General features: G+C 40.9%; 1 protein-coding gene across 1 annotated transcript in view; it reads right to left on the bottom strand.

Annotated features, from left to right (window-relative positions):
* Positions 1 to 10,811: 10,811 nt before the first annotated feature.
* Positions 10,812 to 21,130, bottom strand: part of PDIA5 (protein disulfide isomerase family A member 5) — a 96,648-nt gene continuing 86,329 nt past the window's right edge. Inside the window, 2 exon segments of the mRNA XM_079311026.1 lie at positions 10,812 to 12,069; positions 14,513 to 14,647. Of these exon segments, the coding sequence (XP_079167152.1) occupies positions 11,989 to 12,069; positions 14,513 to 14,647 (216 nt within the window). The 3' untranslated portion in view covers positions 10,812 to 11,988.

The raw sequence follows: 21,130 nt of genomic DNA, 5'->3' as shown, positions 1-21,130 counted from the left end.
GAAGATGGAGCTGGCATGGAGATATGAGAGAGGAAGGAAGGAGCAGAGGGGCCACAGCAGGAGAGGTCACTTGTTTGGTGAGGTTATTTTTCTCTGAACATAAAAGATCAAGAAAATGTGATGTTCTGGAGAGCCTTTCCTGAGCATCCTTGTCTCAGTGGAAGCTGGCTATTGGCAGGAACTGCCAAGGATGTGCACCACGAACAGGTCTGCAAGGGATGGAACATCTGTGTGTTTGAATACACAACTTGGCATCTGCAAGGCAGTATCTTATCATGTCAAGAAAAAAACTGCTCCCAGTCAGGCTTTTGTAGAGTGGAGCATGGCAACATCTCAATCCTGACTCACTATGCAGAAGTGAAGCACACGTTCAGATGATGATACAGTAATCTGAATAATTTCCAGAGGGTCCTTATCCTGTATAAACAGAGTGCACAATATTACAAGCTGCTGCACAGTTTAACAGCTTATGATAGCATCTACTATAATGCAGAGAACTAGTGATTACTTAATTAGAGGCTGTCTAAAGGTTTGTGATAAGTGCATACATGTGTAATTTTAATTTTTGTAGTTCTTCTGAACTGTTTATCTTTCAACCCTAAAATTCTCTTAACCTTTCGTAAATGTTTTAAAGAAAAAAAGATAAGCATTTTGCATTTACATAAACAGGGTTTCAAGTATATACATTTATTAGTTAAGATTCCTAGGGGAAAAAAACACATTATTTTCAGGTGAACCTGGCCCCAAGAGGTTAAATAAATCACACAAGGTCACTTGAGGGAGGTAGTGGCAGAGTCAGAAGTGAGGCTACAGCTCCAACACTCCCAGCTCTCATGGTGAACTTAAATCATATCTGTTATTCAGGAATTTGCATGGCTAACAAGCCAGTTACACTTTAAATTGTGTCTTTTTCTTGTCCCATTGACTCCCCTAAGACACGGAAGCCGTAAAACATTGTCAAAGGGGCAGCGTGCACTGAATGCATTAGTGAGAGCTGCAGCCAGAGATAAAACTGATTTATCAGAAGTAAATCCAGTCAGTGCAAAGGAAAGCCAAAGTGGAGGAATGAGGTGTTTCAGAATGAGGAAAAGAGATGAGGAGACAAAGAGGTGTGGACAGTATCAGAGGCTGAAGAGAGAGCAGGGTGGGAAGGACGGGTGACAAAGGAGTGCCCACGGTGCCAAACCCCCAGAAATGCCATCGAGGTGCCTCTGAACCAGCAAAACAGAGAAGGCAATGCACTTGCTAAGTGTCTCATGAGCCAGCTGAAAGCAAAGCCCAGCAGCAAATGCTCAGAGATGAGTTGGGACAGGATTCACCTCACAAAAGTGCAGTGATCTGGAAATTGCTCTCTGTGAAGAAGCTCTTTGTTGCTGTTTCTCCTCAGTCACTGCAGGGAGCAGACATGTCCAGCTGCATTTATACACCTCACCTTCGGTTTGCTAAAGGTAGGGAAAACAAACCCTTAGGCTCTGTCCACTGCATTTAAACATGACTTTTAAATCAAGTTTCCCCAAGGGAAAATATCCAGCTTGAGGAGCTGGCAGTAGTTGTGCTCATCAGTGATGGAGTCACAGGAGCAGCACAAAAGTAAAGTTCTGAAAGGAAAATTAAACTTCAGGGTTTTTTGCAGCAAATTAAACTGTGAAATATATCAGATTACTGATCCACTGTGTAACTGTTTTTATGGGGAAAATAAAAGCCTTCTCTGATTTTTACTAATTAAACCTAAAGCCTTAATCTCTTTTATTTTAAACCCAAAAGGCAACCCCCCCCCCTTCTGTTTACTACATGTTTCTTGTTCTTTTGCTCCTTTCTCTGTACCATTTTTTTTTCTTGTATCTGTCTTAAAGCTTGAAGCTGGAGGTATTATTCAAGCTGGGGCTTTAGCTAAAAGCCAGACTAACAACCTTTAATATGCTTCCTGTTTCTTGGATAGTAATGTCAATTCCCACAAAAAAACAGGTATGTGGAATTAGTGAATTCACATGGAATGCAGCCCAGCTGCATCATGAGGCCTTTACACTCCAAATCAAGCTCCTGAAATCATGGCACTGGCTAAAAGCCCATGACTTTCTAACAATTTTGCACTCAAAAAAATTGCATTTGATCTTAGAGGTTTTATAGAAACCTGTGTCCATAACTGCAAGAGCAAGGATTATACTCACTGGAACGAACTGTTCTAACACAGCATCAGCAGAAGGGTGAGCAAGGTCATAAAAATGATCGGCAGAATATGCAGTTTATTTCCCTGCTTTTCTTTTTTAAAAACTTCCTCTGCTGATTCAGTCTTAAGGTCCTGTGCTGGGCCCACAAGTTTCTTTCCTGGAACACTGGTATTTAACTCTCAAGGGCTTTGCAAGACTGAAGGAACCTCAGAATGTCACAGAAAGTCTCTCACTGGTAATAAATGCAGATGTGAGAACAAAATACAGCATTATCCCAATGGCTCTTGTTGCAGCAGGGGCCAGTATGATCTCCTGCATAAAGAACATCCTATTTCTGAAAAGTAATCTTCACACTGCATCTCAATTAGTTTGAAAAGCAATGTGTTGTTAATGTATTTTTATTTACAGGGCCATAAGCATTATGGGCTTATGGAAATAACACTAGTGAGTTTTCTGTTGATCATGTCCCAAGCCATTCCAACAGTGGTGGGCTCTCTTTGGGGCTTTTCTGCTTACTTTATTCCCTTTCTGGTAGAAGCAGCTGATCTGAAAAGCCACATGTATATACTCCTGGTACACATAATCCCTTTAGTTCCTTGCATGACTGTAATTGAACACATTGGCAGACTTTGTTTGTATTTAAATATTTTCATAGAAAGGAAAGTCATTCCAAGCTGATCACTTCATGAGGCCAAAAATTTCATTAGGAGCCATTTGAACAATTACAATAAATAAAAAAATAATTATTTGTCAGTACAGTTGTACCATAAACACTATAATTTATAGTGTAAGAATTCTCAGTCCCTAATGAAATGTCTTTGTTTACGGTAATCACCACAACAAATTTAATGAGTAAGAAACAAAACACATATGGCTTTGTAATCCACAGTTAGGTTGTTCTATTTGAAATTTAATTCAGAAGCATAGAAAGGTTTCTTAGGACTGAAGGGATTATAGGTACTGTAATATCTAATAACATTATAAGATGGAGGTGGTGGCTCACTGTAATAGACACCCACTAAGAGACAGGATGGGCAGGACTTTCTGGATTATCAAATCCAGTCCCCAGGTACTGCAGGCAACTGGATCACGTGGGCCATGTAATATATTTTGTGAGCTTCACAAAAAACTAGGTATGGTTTCATCCCTATAATTTTTATATCCTCACTATGCAGGTGGATAAAGAACACCTGATTGATAGTCTAAATTATTCATGGCCAATTTATATCCACTTGCTCATACATGCTGATGGCCTACCCTTAATATTCCCCTTCCTGATGTATTTACAGAAAGTAATCAAACCACATCTCACTTTTCAACTGCTAGGCTAAACAAGCCCCTTATACATGCTGTCCTCTCATGAAAGGTTCTCCAGTCTCCCCTTAACAGCCCTTTGCTGTACCCATTTCATTAAGAACCCAGATTTCTTTGATACAATAATACATTTTATTCCAAACAAAATCTTATTAAATCTTATTCAAGGATGTTCATTCTTCCCTTGCTTTGCTAGAAATGTATCTCCTACTGCATTTTAGAGTTTCAGTTGCCTTTTCCATGCCCATGCTGCACTGAAACACAAAATCTTTCAGTGTCATTGGAGGTTTCCTGCAGAATTTTGTCTGCTGCTACCTCCCACACTACTTCTGTGGCCTCGCTCTTCAAGGATATTCAGCTTTTGCTGTGCAATATTCTGAGCTTTCCCTATACTAATGATACCTCCTAACTTGGTGACTTCGATGTATTTTTATGTTCAGACACCTCTGTTTTCCAAATAGGTCACTGACTAAAATAATAACAATCAGTCTTTAGACTTACAGTTTAGGAGCTCTGAATAATTCCCTTCCAATACAGTTCAACTTCTCATCTTCCAACACCACGCTCCTCTATAAACCCCAGACTTCTCCATGCTGGAGATACAAATTTATACACAGCTCCTCATTGGCTATTTTATTCAAGTCCAGACAGCCTGATTTCCCTTCTTTGTCTAGCTAATTAATTACTCTATCAAAGGAACCTATTGAATTAATTTGATATTATCTAGCCTTGGTAAATACCCGTTCCATTTTATTCTGTTTTCCAGTGACTGTCATGACTTTTACAATTCTTTCCTCCCACATTCTTTCCAAATCCTGACATAAAATATTGCTGTACACAAAATACATTGTGATTTTTCTCTAAAAAATCTATGTTTTATTTGTCTTTGATACAGATTAGTTATTTACATCAATAAATAATTTTGACTAGCAGATAGTGTTGAGGAGCAGTTATAGATTGGTTGACTCTGTATTTCCAGCAGAAACGTATATGCACCCTTTTTTAAACTCTAAATAGTGTCAGTATCACTTTTTCAAAGGATTGGAATACAAATTTGGCAGGCTGGTTCAACTGAGACAGCCCCACATGCAGCAGGGTCTTTTCTTGAACAGCTTTATAGTTAACTGATACGTGTTGCAGAAAATCAGAGGACAACATGAACAGTGACTTGTGTGGTGATCACTGGCGTTGGGTGTGACAGAAATACATGTTTTGAAAAAACAGAAGAGTTGGGGAGGATTTGGCTGAGAGGTGCTGGATGATTGTTTCAGATAGAGATAAATTGCACTGAGTGTTGTCTTCTTTGTGCTTAATTTTAATTATGTTGTGGGCAGTACACACATTTGAAAGAAGAGCTAGTAAGAAAGGAAATCAAGGCTTGAATTTCAAGTCCACTGCTGACCCACAGACTTTGTGTGTCCTTGGGCAAAATGCTTTGTTGGGTATTTTTTCGTCTCACTGCCTCATCTGTAGAACAGAGATAACACTACTTCTTTTTTCCCAACGTGACTATTTACATAATAAAAGCCTTTCCATGCATGACAGACTCTTATATATTTGTACAGCATCTAGAATAATGAGGACCTGGATCTTGGGACTACAACACAAACAATACACAACAATTAAGATTATACATCCATCCAAAATACACCTAATGCACCTCATACTACAGTACCTTGCCAAAGAGATATGACTTTATTCCACGGTGAATTCTGTGTCTCTGATTTCTGCAGTCCCTCCTCTTGTGCTGCTCTTTTGCCTAAGGAAAGCTTTGGCAGAGAGTTAAGTTTAAGGTAAGCAGTGACAATGCTTTTGTGTTGTACTGCAGGTGGAAGGCATGGTGGACCCCAGAGTCCAAAGGGAATTGCAAGGAACTGGGCAGCATTGTGCAGCATCTCTGCAATTCTGCAGCAGCTCTCCTGTGGCCCCATTCACCTCCCACTGGATCAGGGAAAATCTGCTTCAAAGGATGCTTGTCCCTCAGTGAAACGGGAAAGGAAAGAGCTCTTATCCATATTGCCCCTGGGAAGGACTGCACCCACTGCAGGTGAGACCAACACAGAGCTCTCTTCTTGGTAAGCAAACCCCACACCCTTGGAGAGGTCTCAGTATATTTGGGGATGCAGTAGGAAATGTTGGATGTGCTCATCCTATTCCATGCTTGTGGGGTGGGGTACAATAATAAGCATCCCGTCAGCATCAGCCTGGAGGCTACAGGATCAGAGATCCATTACTGTGCAGCACATTTTCCTAGGAAATGCTCCCTGAAGAGTTTATGCTCAGCTTGGAGAAAGACAGCTTCCCACGCCAGAACTTTGGGGAAGTGGGAAGCTTTTTCCTCCCAAGCCTGTATGCCCAGAAGGTAATGCCAAAATATGTTGGAGATCAGGCTGGGTTCACACTGCGATTTCTCTGTGTGCTGAGAGAAAATAAAACAGAGGGTGCTTGGCTGCCCTGAGCTGGTGTGTCCAGGCCCCGAGGCTGGGCTGGCTCTGCAGCTACTTGGCATGGAGAGGAGGAAAAACATGCATAAATTAGGAGCTCTTAGGGCCAGTTTCCTTCTTTGGTCCCAGAATAACTGGCCGAGGGCACTTGTATTGCAACAGCAGACCAAGCCCTCCTGCTGACAGGTGACACTCATTAGTGCTTCCCTTGTGCTGGCAGATGCACCACGACATTAATTACACTATGCAGCACTGCCCTGGCTAAAAAACATGGAGTTAAAAAAAAATGAACTTCATCCACCTCCTTTTCTTCATGAGATTTTTACAAACAAAAAAGAACAAGAGAAGTGATGGTAACTGCATGATTAATAATACATAGTTGTATATGATTCATTTGGTTTCCTGTCCTGCACAAGGAAGATGGCATTGTGCTGTGACTATTGTCTTATGGGAACTCAGGCTGGATACCAGGTGTCTGTTACAAATGCTGGGCACCAAATTAAACACCCACGCATCCTGAAAGGACCAGCAACACGACACAAAGAATTATTCATTTTGCTAGCAGTGAAATGACAAAGCAGAGGAGTGACAAATGCTCGAGATAAACCCAGAGCTCAAATTTAATGCATGGGATAAGGACCTCTTTTTCCAAATAAAGACTCCCAACTCTTGCAGTTTCTTACTTCTCCATAATTTAGCTGTGCACATATTTGGCATTTGAGTGTGACGGATTTACACATTTGCTATCAAATGAGCTGCAAGAGCTAATCAGCTCACGCAGAATTGCACATATTAATGAAGAAGGCTCTTCTGCATGCCTGCAATGTAGACACCCACTTAACTGGGGCACCAGAGACTAATTTGAAAAGATTTTGTTCACGTAGCTCTTTTCCTATGATGAATGCTTGCAGGGAATCATGCTGTAGAGAGGGAGCAAGCAGTATCTGCAAAATCTGGCTAAATGGTTCTCATTACTGAGTGATGGAAGAGCAATAGGAAAGATAATTTATTAGTGGCTCAAAGCTAATGAGAATAATTAGCACTATTATGCTTTCTAAGCAAACAGAATAACTATTCTTTAAGGAGCGCTGTCTCCCAGCAGCAGTGTGAGTGCTCTGGGCAGAGAGACATGACTTCCAGGGACAGGAATCTTACAAACCAAGGACCAGGGCAGCTGTGTGGAAACACCCAGACATCCTATGGGGCTGCATTACAGCTGTGATTTCCTAAATTTTGGGCTAACAAACCATCTTTTTTTGTATCTCAAAACCAACTACACTGGGCTGATGAATAGAGTTTACACTTCAGCTTAACTCCTCGGAAACCAGAGGCTGGAAATTGCTTCCTAGGATACTGAGATTTTTTGCAATATTGCATAACACAGTACCTTCCAAAACCTTGCAGAAAATAAGTCAGTCAACAGCTCTTTGCAGGGAGTATTTCATCAGCAATGGTCAGTCCCCAGGAATCCTGGCTGCCAGCAGAAAAAATAGCATTTGGCTTCATTTCCTTTGTAGACACCCAGGTATCCTACTTCCTCACTCTGTAAATAAAAGCAAGATGTGCAGAGAAAACATAGCATCTTCTTATGACCAGTCAAAGAAACTAATGGGAAAAATTCTGGTTTCCAATCAGTTCCAGCACAGAGCAGTAATGTACACAACTGGATTAGCCAAAGGGCTGCACTCCCGTGGTTCCTGCAGAGCCATGGAACACTCAGGGATGCTGGGCTGCCAAAGGCAAAGGAAATGCCAGCTTTTGGCTACAGTGCTCAACACCTGCTGACAAAAGCTGAATTTCCCCCCACCTCTCAGTTTTCTGAATTTACTCCTGCAGTCCCAGTGTTCCATTACAGACCAATCACACTAAAGTAAGCTATTAAATTAAAACGAGGTGCACGTGGGCAGCAGTCCCCACTCCCCCGAGTGTCGTTTGGAGCAAATAGCTTGTTTCATAGTTTGTAAAATGCAGTTGGCAGGGGTTCAGTGTTATTCTAGGAAATCCATGTAGGCAACATTTCTTTCTTGTAATATAGCACTTTCAAGAATATGGAGAGTGATTCTGATTTTTAGTTTTTAAAAGGCAAACAGACAAAACATCTGTAGGCGATGTTGCCAGGTCTTGACTTTTCTTTTGAAAAGCAGTTCACCTCTAAAATCAAAATCACCCATAAAGCAATTTCATCTGAAACAAGACTCTCTGAAGCATTCTCTTAGAGCTTACTCATGATGGGAGTTTTATCTGCTTTTTTTTTTACTCCCAATTTAAATGCTGCAACAACATAGACCTTACCTCTCTAATCTTTTTTCACTAGTAACATCAATCTATCTTTGCAGATGCCTATCAAAAGGATTTTAAGTTAGCAAGATTTGGGGATTTAATTTGGTCTTAGTGAGAGTTTAGAAAAATTCCCAAGGCTTTTTCACCCATTGCAACTATTTAGGAGCATCTTGGGGGTCAACGTGACTGTCAGATCCAATATGCAATTTTACAGGGGGAGGAAAGAGGAAATGGGAGATTTGTTAGGCTGCTTTTCTTGACTCAAATTGGAAAGCAGGTCTCTTCCAGTCTCTCTTGGAGTTGCTCTGGTTTGAGCAAGTAAGGACATAGTTACTGGGTCAGAGATAGATGGATTACAGTAGAGCTAAATCATCCTCTGAGGTTGCAGGGGCTTATGCTCATCTTGGGACTCCCAACTTATGTTTGCCATATCCCAGAGCACTCACTCTCCTGGAAACTTTCCCCTCCTTTTCCTGGCTGTAACAAATCCAACATCTCTTTCATTGGTTGGGAAAACGATTTCCTCTCCAGTTTCCAGTATGCACAAAATGCTTGGCCCTGCTGCCCCTCATCTCTTGGTCCAACCACACAGCAGGACTGAAGCAGCCCTGTGGGCTATTTATATCTTGTTTAAGCCAACACTGGGGAACAAAGTGATGCACAAACCTTGCTCAGCCTCTCTGCTGTGTACACATTTTACCCTTCCTCGACAAGATTTAATCTGCTTAGGGTTAACTATGTAGCGAATGTCCAAGACCTTTGAATCACACCTTTAAAAGACTGAAAGACCAAACCCATAATTGCAAGAGCACAATCTCTGATTCACTGCAAACCATTTGTTATCAGCAATTAAGTTTCTTGCTGATAAATGATTCATGACTGGAAAGCCCAGATTAGTCACTTTTAACCACAGCAGAAATTCCTGTGTGATTATGAACGCCTGGGCTACGCATCTACTGCGGGCAGTCTGAATGTGTGAGATGACCATTTAAATACAGAAAATAAGAACTCTTACATATATTTTTCATTTACAGTCTGTAGAAAATAACTACAGAGTTCAATTTTAATGTGACTGATGTGAATATAAACATAAACTGACTTCACTAGCAAATACAAACACCAACTTTGGTTTTCCTGGAGGCAACAGAACTACACCAGTGTCACTGATACCCAGACCTGGCCTACTAATTAAAAAGGCTTGAAAGCAAAGCTCCAAGCTCCTGGTACACTCTAGTTCACAGTAACTAAAGCTTTTGTCAGCCATTTGATGTAATCATTTATGGTGTTCAAAACTGTATTTTCAAAAACCATTCAGACCATAAACCAGATGAGTCATGACCCTGTAACAGAAGGTAAATTATTCTAAAATATTTTATATTTGTGCATTAACACATGCACAACACATTTTTTTTTTAGCCAAGAAAAAATGAATGCCCAAGCCCAAGAAGCAACTGACAAAAGACTGAAGGGAAAAATGAGAATTCCTGTTTTTATTATGGTGTAACCAGCTGTAAGGAATTACTGGTCTGAAGCACAGAGTGCAATTGTCTTATCCTAAACATTGACTAAAGCCTATAATTCAGAATGATCCTGACTAGTGAAGTCACCATTGGCAAGCTATCATTTTTTTCTTTCTTATTTTTGAAGAAATCTACATTTCACACCAATTAGCACAAACATAGGCACAGCCTATGCACAGAAATGCTCAACATTTTCTGGAGGCTGTATTTTGTTAGTGCCAGCTAGTTAGTTCATTCGAGTCAGTGCTTTGACTCCGAGATCAAAAGAGACACAAGTTCTGGACTGATCATATTTGATAATTTGCTAAAAGCAGAAGAATTCTTTTGTGAGATCAAATGGTATCAATATGTATTGTTTACTAAATGCAGGGTGGAGTGCCTGCTACTTGTGTGAGGAGAGCTTGAAATAAAGAATTATCATGATCTCCTGCAAAAGTGCTGTACACAACATAACTCTGCCAATTGAAAGGGAAAAAACAGAGTAAGAGTTCATAAATTAAGCTACTTTTATACTATGATATTATGTACTATCAGGAAACTGATTTTTTTGGGCAAAGAGGCTCATCAGGGCCCAATAAGGGAAGACACTTGGCACAGGTCCATGGCCATTCCAATTGATGTAATGGTTAACAAGCTGGCTACTATACAAGGCCAATCAGGCTACTGGTATTCCACAATACTCATTAATGGCTTCAGCAGCTTCACCGTGCCAAACATACAGTGCCATTAATTAGGCAAGAGAGAAGGAAAAAACAGCCAGGAGGGAGGTAAGATGCCATTCACCTCCTGAGCAGCCCCTCAGCACAGCCTGATCTGAACTAGAAGAAAACGAGACAGGCAGGAGGAACGTTTCAGACCCAGGCCACAGCTCCCTGCTGTGAGAAGCTGTTCTGTGCCCCCTGGACTGCCAGGGCAGAGGCAGTTTGACCCTCACAGCACCAACACCTGCAGTGCTGCCCAGCACCCCCAAGGCTGGGATGTCCCAGTGGGAACTCATCCCACATGTGCCTCTTCCTAAGCCACCACCAGCTGTGGTCATTCACTCAGTGGGGAAGAAGCTGAACAAGGCTCATTAATGATAAAAATACTTGTCCTTTTTAAAATTTATTTTTAGTTCAAAGTGAATCACAACTTCCTGCCCCTCCCTCTCCCCTCCTGTGAAGACAGAAGTACCTCCAGATCAACGTTTTTCTGTTGAAGCATCAAAAGTGTAACACATTTCAACTGCTGCTGATACAGGTTTTACAGTGATGACTGTCAGAGAGATTGTGCAACTCCTTAAGGAGCAAAAAGGAAAAATCCCTCCTACAAATGCAGATAAACTTTTGGAATGTGAACAGGTAACGCACACAATTACTGCATTACCAGAAGTATTATGCATTTAGTATTATGCATTTCTCAAAACAGTTGAACATAACACTTTACAAGACATATTTGATATGACCCAATCATAACTTGAAGGGAAACTGTGTACCCTATAAGAGTAACCATGTGCCCCCATAAGATAGTCATTCCTGCCATAACTTACAGATACATTGACAATATTGATGCCAAGGAAGGAGGGTTTAGTCTGATTTCACCCATGCTCTGATGATTTTTAATGCATGGCTTAATTAACTCAATATGTTTTATAAAGGTATGTAAACAGTTCAGATTTCAAGACCAGAGAGGTTTAAATGAAATTAACAGATCTAGACTGGTCAATGTTATTGTCTTCATTAACTCAGATACCTTATTTATCCCTGAGCACCTTAAAATTGTTCCCCCCAAATCTCATTCAAGAACATGTAACTATTTCACAAGAATGTAAAACTTCATTTGAATAAATCTGTCTTATAAATCCCATTTTCCTGCACTGATTTAAAACATAACAAAACATAATAAACCCAAACCAAACCATATCCCTTCCCCCCCCTTTTTTTTTTACATGTACTGCAATACCGGAACAAAAATTTCACCCTAACAAACAACATCACCTACAGACACACTACAGACTACAAAAATATTGCATAGGAGTGTCAGTGGGCATAGTCTCCCAACATGAGAGAAAATGCTAAGTTTTCTTTAAAACATTATGGCAACATTCTAATTTATTTTCCTTTTAAAAATCAAGTGGTTTCACTTTATTTCAAAATTGTACAAAATGGCCATGGCTGTTTATAAAAAAAGTCTCTGTCTTGAGAATATGTGAAGTCTCAGGTGCATCAACAAAAGACCTGGAACCATTCACAGTGCAGCGGAAAGCTTCTTTTGAGGCAGAAACTACAATTCATCCTTCTTCTTTCCTACTCTTTCATGATCTCTTTCTCTCAGGGTTCGCATGAAAGTGGTGAATCCAGACTCCTGGTTTTGAAGGAAGAAAAATATGGGTCATATTTTTACCAACAAAGCAAAACAGTGCATCAAGAACACTTTGAGTTTCTGTATCCCAGCAGAATATAAACTAAGGAGTAGTTTTTTATTTTCTGTACCCCACAGCAGAATAGAAATGCCATGCTCTAGTCCAGTGCTGCTCCACTGCAAGGGGAAAATATCCATGCACATCCCACATGTCAAACTTTGATGAGATGGGATACAGAGAAAAAGTCTTTGAAACTCACAGGACAAGGTAAAATCTGTCACTAGGAGTGCCATTGATGCCTTTTTGCTGAAAACACTCAGAAGGCATTTTCAAGCTGCCTTTGTATGCTTTTTTTTGTCATTTTAAAAGCAATGACTGGATTTTTTGTTGACTGTACACACACATGCCACTCATCTTCTAATAGTTTAGATCATGATTTTCCTCCTTCTCCAAACATTCCAATGATACAAATCACATTTTTTCAAGCTACTATTAAAATTATTATCAAAAATCTCAAACCTGGTTGTCTAGATGCCAACCTCTGCATTTCAACAACTTATGATTTAAGGCTGTTGAATGCCAGCAGTTTCCTTTTCCAAGGAAAGCTGTGAACATAGCTCTCAGGCATTTCAGAAGGCTCAGATGGGTGGAAGTGTGAACACCTGTGTTGCAATACACTGTCTACTGGTACCCCAACACTGAGGTTTTCTGGGCAAGTGACATTGCTCCCACCTAATCTGACCATTTTTGCATTTAAAAAATCACAGAACACAACACTGAAAACTGGTGATGAAGAGCGAAAATACAAATGGTAGACAGGAACTAATAGAAGCAAGTACTTAAAACAGTGTTGTGTAACAACAAAACAAAATAAACCCAAAGCAAACCACAAGGCTGGAAAGCTTTTAGAAGGCTGAACCACAAAAAGCTTTTCTAAAACTATTCACTATTCTTCCACTGAAAATAAATGCAGTGACAGGCTTCAGCCACTTGTCACCTGGAGACATCTGGTAATCAACAGCCCCATGACAGGCACTGTGCTAAGCACTGCCTCCAGCATTACCATGGTAAGAGATAACAAACCCCAGTTCAATGCTGCACAAGTGGAAGCCTGCAGGTCCCCAGAGGGGAAGGAGAACTGAGCAGCCACCAGCAGAGAGACTGGGATGTTCCTGTTGGGTAATTTTTACCCAAGAAAGGGCTGGCTGCATTATAGAGGATTTGCTAGTCCACTTTCCAGCATATGGATAAATATCTCCTAACTTCTGTGGCCTCAGAGCACTCCTGTATTGGATATAAATTCTTTTTACCAGCCACCATGGAGCCTTCCTTTCATATATTGTTTCTCTAAGAATGGGTTAGAGATGCAAAAACTGCAGCTGAAATCTTACTTCAATTGTTGGCTACTGCACCTATCTTTTAAGAAAAGATCCAGAATTGGAACTAAACATGGTATCTATAACAACGGCTGGATCAGCACCATGAAATGATAATCAGTGGAGTCCAAGTATGCTGAAGAAAACTGGGAGGCAAAGCTCCATGAAGATGTCCCCAAGATCTTGACTAATAGAGAACCTCAGAATCTGGCTTTTTAATTCATGCTTCTATGCAATTTTCTGAGCTCTAACAGCAGCATTAACTTTTAGGCAAAAATCTTTTTTCAAAATCACTGCATGGCTCAAAGAACCCAAGTTTTTCTTGCAGACCCCAGGCAATCAATGACTGCTGAGGAATAAACTCCCTCTAGGAGGTTACAACAAAGGCAGCCCACAAATAATTGAATTGCTTCCTTATTTTCAGGCACTTTACAACCACTGAAGGCATTATGCCATTTCTGCCCCTATTTCTTGCACTCATAGCATATAATTAGCTGGCCACAGCAGGACAAAAGAATGAAACTTCAGCCCAGGGGTAGATGGCACAATTTATCTTCACATCCTGAGTGCCAGGAGTGAATCTGATTCAGGGCAAATGAGATATTTACTTTCCTCTAGTCTCCAAAGGACAGCTTTGTCCTGGCTATAAAACCAATGGTCTGTCACCATTTGGCAGGCTGGTAGACCTGTAACACATTTGCAGTGTCCATGCAATCCAGAACTGACAGGAGTTAAGTCCTGTATTTTCTGGCATTTCTGCCAGCAGCACATGCAATAAACCCTTCCCTTTCACTCAGTCCAAATTCCCTCACAAACTTCAGCTTAAAGAATAAAATATACAAAGAATATTACCAAACCTAATCCTTTCTCCTCTTCTCATGTTCCTAAAAATAGACCCAGAGTGTTCCTAATGCAGAGATGTACAGGGGTGTGGTACACTATGATTCATCCATGTAAGACAGCAACAGAGGCATGGTAAAAATTCACTCTGCAGATTTCATTTGCAAGGCAGGACAGGCAGAGGAGACTTTCCTCCCTGTACCAGGTGATGACTCTTGCTTTCACTTACCCCTCGATCTCCGGTATATTTTTCCACAAATTTCCCGTAGTTGTAATAGTTGAAGGTGGGGTAGCCATCGACCCCCTCCTGCTTACACAGGTCATGATTCTGTCCTTTGGCACAGTCCACTGCAGCGTAGGCAATCTGAAACACAGGAGATCACACTGAGGCAGAAGACAAAGCAAAAACCCATTTCATGTTGATGCTGCTGCAGGTTAGCCTGAGCACTGAGAAAGACCCAAGCCTTCTGCCAAACATGCAATGGCTTCTGTAAGGGCTCAGCTGTGGAGGGAGAGCAGAGGATGGTCATCACCTGGCCTGTGCAGTTGCATGGCACATTTGGCTCATAGAGCAGATAATCACCTTTGCAGCCTTCCCACTGAGCTCTGCATCACACTCCAAACAGGAAACACAGAGGCTGGATTAATAAAACTAAATCCAGGCACAGAGGTCACAGCTCTGTCATGCTGCAACATTTTTCCTCCACTTTGGTTTTAAGTGATGAACAGTGACAGTGGCTTTGGTGATGGTAACAACCACCTAACCTAACCTTGTTCCTGTGGCATAGTGCTCAGAAAAGTTACCAAACATGGCCGGTCACTTATGCAGCCCATTCACAGATTAATGATTTCTACTCCAGATAGCTTTTCTGAACTCCATGCAGTTCTTCCAAGGTCAAATGGGGATGGGTGACAGGCCAGAGCATCATCTACCAAGCATTGCACATAGAGAAAAAGGTTGCTTGCTTACAATCTCAGCCTGGGTTTGCATTTCCTTTCCTGTCTTCTTCCAGGACTGTACATTATATGCAGCCATTAGCAAAGTGGGCTTTAATTCCTTCTGAAATCTCTAGATGCTACTGTCACACAGACAAACCCTGAGCAGGAAAGAACATGTCATGGTTTCAGCCTATTGACAGTGGAGCAACACCCTCAGTCCCTGCCTGATTCCTCAAAGCCCCAGAGCAGCAGCTCCAAACATTTGAGTCCTGACTCTGTGAAGTATTGAGGAGGGGCTGCCCTTAAGAGCTCTGATGCTGAAACAAAATATAATTCATAGGTTTCTACTCAAAGCAACTGAGCCCTGTGCTGTGATTTCACCCTGACTGTTCTTGTGAGCAGCAGTTTGGGCTCTGAATATAGGCTGCTCACATAAGCTCTGCATTCACAGCCTGAGCCAGGCCCTGCTGAAGGGCAAGCACATTAAAGTACAACCTATGTAAAGAAACCAAATCAGAGGAATGACTTTTTGCAACTTTTCTGTAGGTTACAATTTATCAAGTGCTAATTTCATAGCAGACACATCTTAATTTGAAATTTCCATCCCACAAGCCTCCTTCAAACCTTTTGCTTGCATGACTCTAGGGTTGCAGTTGAACTGCTCTTTCATAATTAAAAGATCACTTAATATTCCACAAAGCCCCCCTGTTTCATGGTGACACTGTCAAAATGAGAAAACCTGATCTCATTATCCTAGCAGCAACTAAAGAGATTGTCAAAGCCAACTTCAGTTAATTTGCTTGTTTTGTTTTGGCTTTGAAAGTCTGACAAGACAAAAGTCTGACAAGACCAATCTTGCTTGGTCTGTCTTCTAGTGGAAAGAACTAGATAAAGTGAACAGTGTTCTTATCTTAAATATCTGGTTTCTGATTTAAAACATTAATAAGGCTATTACAGAACCAGGACTCTTGAGAGCTGTTAAAAACATGCATGATCCCTTTTTTTTTCTTTTTGTAAACACAAAGACTCCTACACATTCAGAGCCAATTTTAATGAAAGGTTACAAATAATAAACTGCAGAAGAGTTTAATCTAAGTATTTCTGCCTTCCTGACCTTAGCAGCCAGCCAAAATTTAGAGCTCTATTGGCTACCTCTGTGTAAAGAAAACTTAGAATGGAGACAAACATTTATTTCATGACACAACATAAAAGTAGAAAGAATACTAGAAGTTCTGATTTCCTAAAAATTAGAAGAATAAATAAAATAATCTTTACAGCCAGAAAAAGGGGAAGGTATGCCTGTGCTGATCCAGATCCTAGTAGCTGGTTTGAGACATTAAACTGTTGTGACTGATGGCCCATCTGTTCTCAGGATCTTGGAGATTAAGAAAATCAGTTTTTAGTACACTGGAAGGAAGAGGGAAGATCTGTACCTCTGGAAAAACCTAAACTGGTACTGGCTGGAGCAAAGCATCCAATTTCATTTACAAAAGGCTTTTGTGAGAACAGCCCCCAGTGAGGAGAGGCTGCAGTGCAGGAATGCAATGCTATAAGTCACTGTTAACCTGGCTCAGAACATCTTCACCCATTGCCTCAGAACAGATGAGTGATGGATGTTAGAAGTGGCTCAGTATTGTCTTTGAGACACAGCTCTCCTCCACAGCACATGGAAACCTAAGCTGGTCCATCTGTGCATTAGCTGTACACACAAAAATCCCAGTCCATGTCTGTCCATGGCCACATGAGCCCAGTGCTGTGTCTAATCCAACAGGTCTAATGGCACATCTGCAATAGCATTTGAGGGACATGTGCATGGTCTGTCCTCTCTGCAATGCCCCAAATGCAAGCTCCCACACAGCCCCAGCACTGCAAACATCATTTTGAGCCCAGCTCTTCAGAACACACACATTTGGTTATTTTTACAGCCAGTGAGAGAAGAGGAATGGTGATTTTCAAAAGCCTTGTAGCTCATACAGACGTGAGCAAAATTTCATAGAGAACATCTAATTCCCAAGACTGTATCTGAGGCTGCATTTCAATGCCTGCTGCCAACAGTAGCTGAGTAAGAGTACTTAGGAGAGCTTGAGTGATTACTTTAGAGTGGAAATGTTAAGGCAGCCTAAATATAGAGGTTGCTACCATCTCTGTGCACTCATTATCATAGCATCACAGTCCTAATTGTCTTGTCTGTCTCACAGCGGAAGATCAAATATAGTGCACTAAGAGCACAGTGATGCTGGAAAACATCACTTTGTAGCAAAACACACTTCTGGACTGAGGACCAATTCTCATCTCCATTCCATCAGCTGAACTCTGACACACACCAGAATTTCAGCAAACAGCACTGATGCCCTTTGCTTCTTTTCTGTTTGTTTTCATGGAGTGGGAATTCCTGCATGGCTCTACTGAAAGGCTGCATGTAAAAAGATACAGAATGCTGGCTCAAGTGAGCAGTGATACACTGTAGGGAAAGTTTCCCTTCCTTCTCAACTCTCTTAGCAACAGTCAGCTTTGCTGCTTCACTAAAGAGGAAACTGAGTCAGGAAAAATAACAAACTAAAAAAACTCTCTCAAAATGTGGTTAAAGACTTTTGGAGAATATTCCACTCAGAACTGATCTGCATATTTGACTACCAGCAACAAGTTACACAGAAGTGCACTGGAGAGCACAGCTTAGCAAGACTTACATGCTTTGACCTGCAAACCCATAAGTTAATCAACCAGAAACTGCAGAAATATTAAGCATAAGACATCCATAATAGGTGTCTAGGAGCCAAGACACTTGGCATAATCTCTCACCAATTCCCTCTCATCAAGAGGCAAAAGGCCTCAAAAAATATGTGAGAGAAAGAAACTCTACTAACACTGGTCTAACATTTATGTGTCTGTGTGTGTGTCTGTGTGTATTATGGAATAATCCAGTGTAACAGCTTTCAGAAGGCAAGATTGATTTTATGGAGATTTTGATTGTTAGGGCTAAAATTTAATTTCTTGAGCTTTCTTCTAACCAGAGGGGAAAATCCACTGAAAAAACTTTTCAGCTGTAAGTGCTATATCTGCAACATGCACAAAACTCCACAGGATTATGGATTCTCTATAACCCAAAGCTCTGCTGCCTTAGGTATTGACAATACATCATTATAAACAAGTCCTTTCTCCAGGGCCTATGCTGTTCAGGTCTATGACCAGCCTGTTCAGTAGCTGTAGCAGGAATAAAAATGTTATCATTTGAAAAGATAATCAATGAGAGACTGTGGACCCCAAAGGAAGTTTCTTGGAGCACATCCAACTTTCTTAATTTTACAAGAAGATCCTCACAACTGGTAGGCACTCTATAATAATTAATAGTATCAGGTGAGTATTTACAGTAATGCACAATAATGATAAAAAAAGCAACAACAATAACCCACCAAATAAGTATGCATTTCTTCATAGTCAGTAATAGGTTAATATGAGTCTAGAAACATCTAGGACTGAAAAATATCTTTACTTGAAAAACAAATCACACGTTTCATGGTTCTATCAAAAAACTAGGAGTGCAACTACCGAGTTGCAAACTTAACTCAGGATAGCAATAGACTGAGAGCAGTGTATGAGCAGCTTGAAGAGCTCTGAGGAAATAGAGCATGGCATTTTTTTATGAGGAGGACTGATCACAAAAGCTGAGCTGTTGCAAGAATCAGAACTTTTCATTTAAGTGCTTCAGTAGAAGTGGAGCTATGCTGAAAATGTGACTGCTGATCTCCAGGTGCTCCAACTGTAACAGAAGGGTGATGCCTTACTTTGTTACTAAGTGTTAGAAGGAAAAAGCACTGGAAGTATAATCTAATCATACATCAGAAATCACAGTTCCCTTCCAACAGAATTATGAAGCAACTTTTTGCTCTAGAGGGATCTTACAGGTAAGAAACACAATTACATTCAATGGTTCAAACAAATGTGTGGAAAATTGAAAGCAGGATCCCTTGACCTTCCAGGTAACTCCTTTCTGTTCTTAAAGCTTTCTTTTTAACAGTTTGCCTCCCAGTCACCACATGATGATATAGTAAAAATAACCCCCTGCAATCCTAGCTGTTCTCCTGTTAAAATATGTACTGCCACACACTGGTTTATTGATTCAAGAAAATAAATCTCTGCTAGAGCTAATATTGACTTTTGTTATGAAAATGGAAGTGAATAGCTAACTGAATATTGATTTGAGAGAGGAATGATATTTGATAAGCTTAAAAGAAGTAAAACCAAAATTGCAGCCTGGAAATAAATGCTTCCAAACAACATTTTGAAAGTACAATCAATTCCAAATGACAATTACCTGATTACTAGTAAAAAAGTCTATTGTTGCCAAATGTCTTAAAAGCACCTATAAATAAGACAGATGTGCATTCTTCCTTATGATTACTCCACAGGTTTCTATTTATATCACCTGTCCTTGATCCTAAGAGCAGTTAGGGACTGGTCTGCTAAAGCTTGCAATTCAGCTACTGTTCTCAAAGTGAAAGGCCTTGCAAATGGGACATTCATTATTAGTTCCCCAGATGTGGCATGACATCATTACAGTTCATCAGCTGTTCTCAAAGCAGGCCTAGTTTGCAAAGGGACATCCATTAGTACAACATGATGTACAGTGCTAAAATCACTGTATTTAATCATTCTAATTAGAAAGAAATCCAGCACATGCTTTTTAAGCAAACAAGGACCAAATTCCTTGCCAAACTAAAATATTAACTCATTTGCATAACTGTACAATCATGTGGTTGGTATATTTATATTATATTACATTACATTATATTTTAAACTGTGATTCACAATATACATTGGGGACCCACCAGTTTCACTGCTGACTGACCCAGTAACACCCCAGCTCACCCCATTTGCTGCACCTTTCCAGCAATTGCTGCCACACTGTTTCCGTGGGAACTCACTAAAACCCAGCTGTGGTGATCTGATTTGGGTCAATGCACTTGTACAGGAACAGTCTCCTGTGAAAATGGGAAGATTGGTCAAAGAGCAGCACATGTGCACTAGTGCCAGAGATTTGTTACTGAGAGGCCTTGAAGAGTTCAAGAGCTTTCCTTCATCAAACCCAAGCTGGAACATCACAAATCAGTTCCTTCAAGCTGAGCTTTAGGATCAGCCAAAAGGCAGAATGCAGATTTTTTAGATTTAGTTTTCAAGAGAGAATGTGGAGCAGTTTCTGAACATGCCTTCCTGCTCTTCAATCTGTTCAGCTAAGTGACAACCCTCACATTTGCATTTTCTGACGTGCACTGGTCACTGCCAGACTGGAGCTGTGGGGCACTGGCCAAAGGCTGTGTGCTAAGGCCACAGTGCCCCAAGCTGAGAATGCTCCAGATGGCTTCCCCCACCTTTTTTTTCCTTTTAAATAACTGAAACAATACGCTCACTGCCACTGGAGTAGCCTCTCCACTGATCTGGTCCTACTGGCACTGAGTTTCTCCAGGAAGATGGAAAGACTGGAGGCTCTGGTTTGTGGATCTCAGCCCGTGTTTTGCAGCAGCCCCAGGACTGCCCCAGGCCAGAGCAGGCTGGGGATTCTGGCTAAAATCACCAGCAGTGATGTGGCCAATGAGAGCTGACATTCGGGGCCAATGTTCTGAGCAGTGCATTTTTAACTCCAGCTCCAGCAGTGCAGATGATGAAAAAGTACAGAGCATTACCCACAGCCCCAGGGGAGGGGGTTCTGCACCAAAACACCCCCTGCAGTCAATCTGCAGAGCCACAGACACGTACTTAACAGCTTCAAGCTCTGCTCATCTTCAAAATTCCAATGTAAAGATTCAAAGTCTCCCAAAGGATACCTTTTAAGATACCATTTATAACCAATTCAAGGCTGGAATGTTTTTGATTCTTCTTTGGCTTCTGCAGGATTAAATGTTTAATTAAAAGA

This window comes from Erithacus rubecula (assembly GCF_903797595.1).
Source record: "Erithacus rubecula genome assembly, chromosome: 8".
Classification (NCBI taxonomy): Eukaryota; Metazoa; Chordata; class Aves; order Passeriformes; family Muscicapidae; genus Erithacus; species Erithacus rubecula.
The sequence above is the reverse complement of the archived record's forward strand: the minus strand, read 5'-3'. Positions and strand labels throughout refer to the sequence as shown.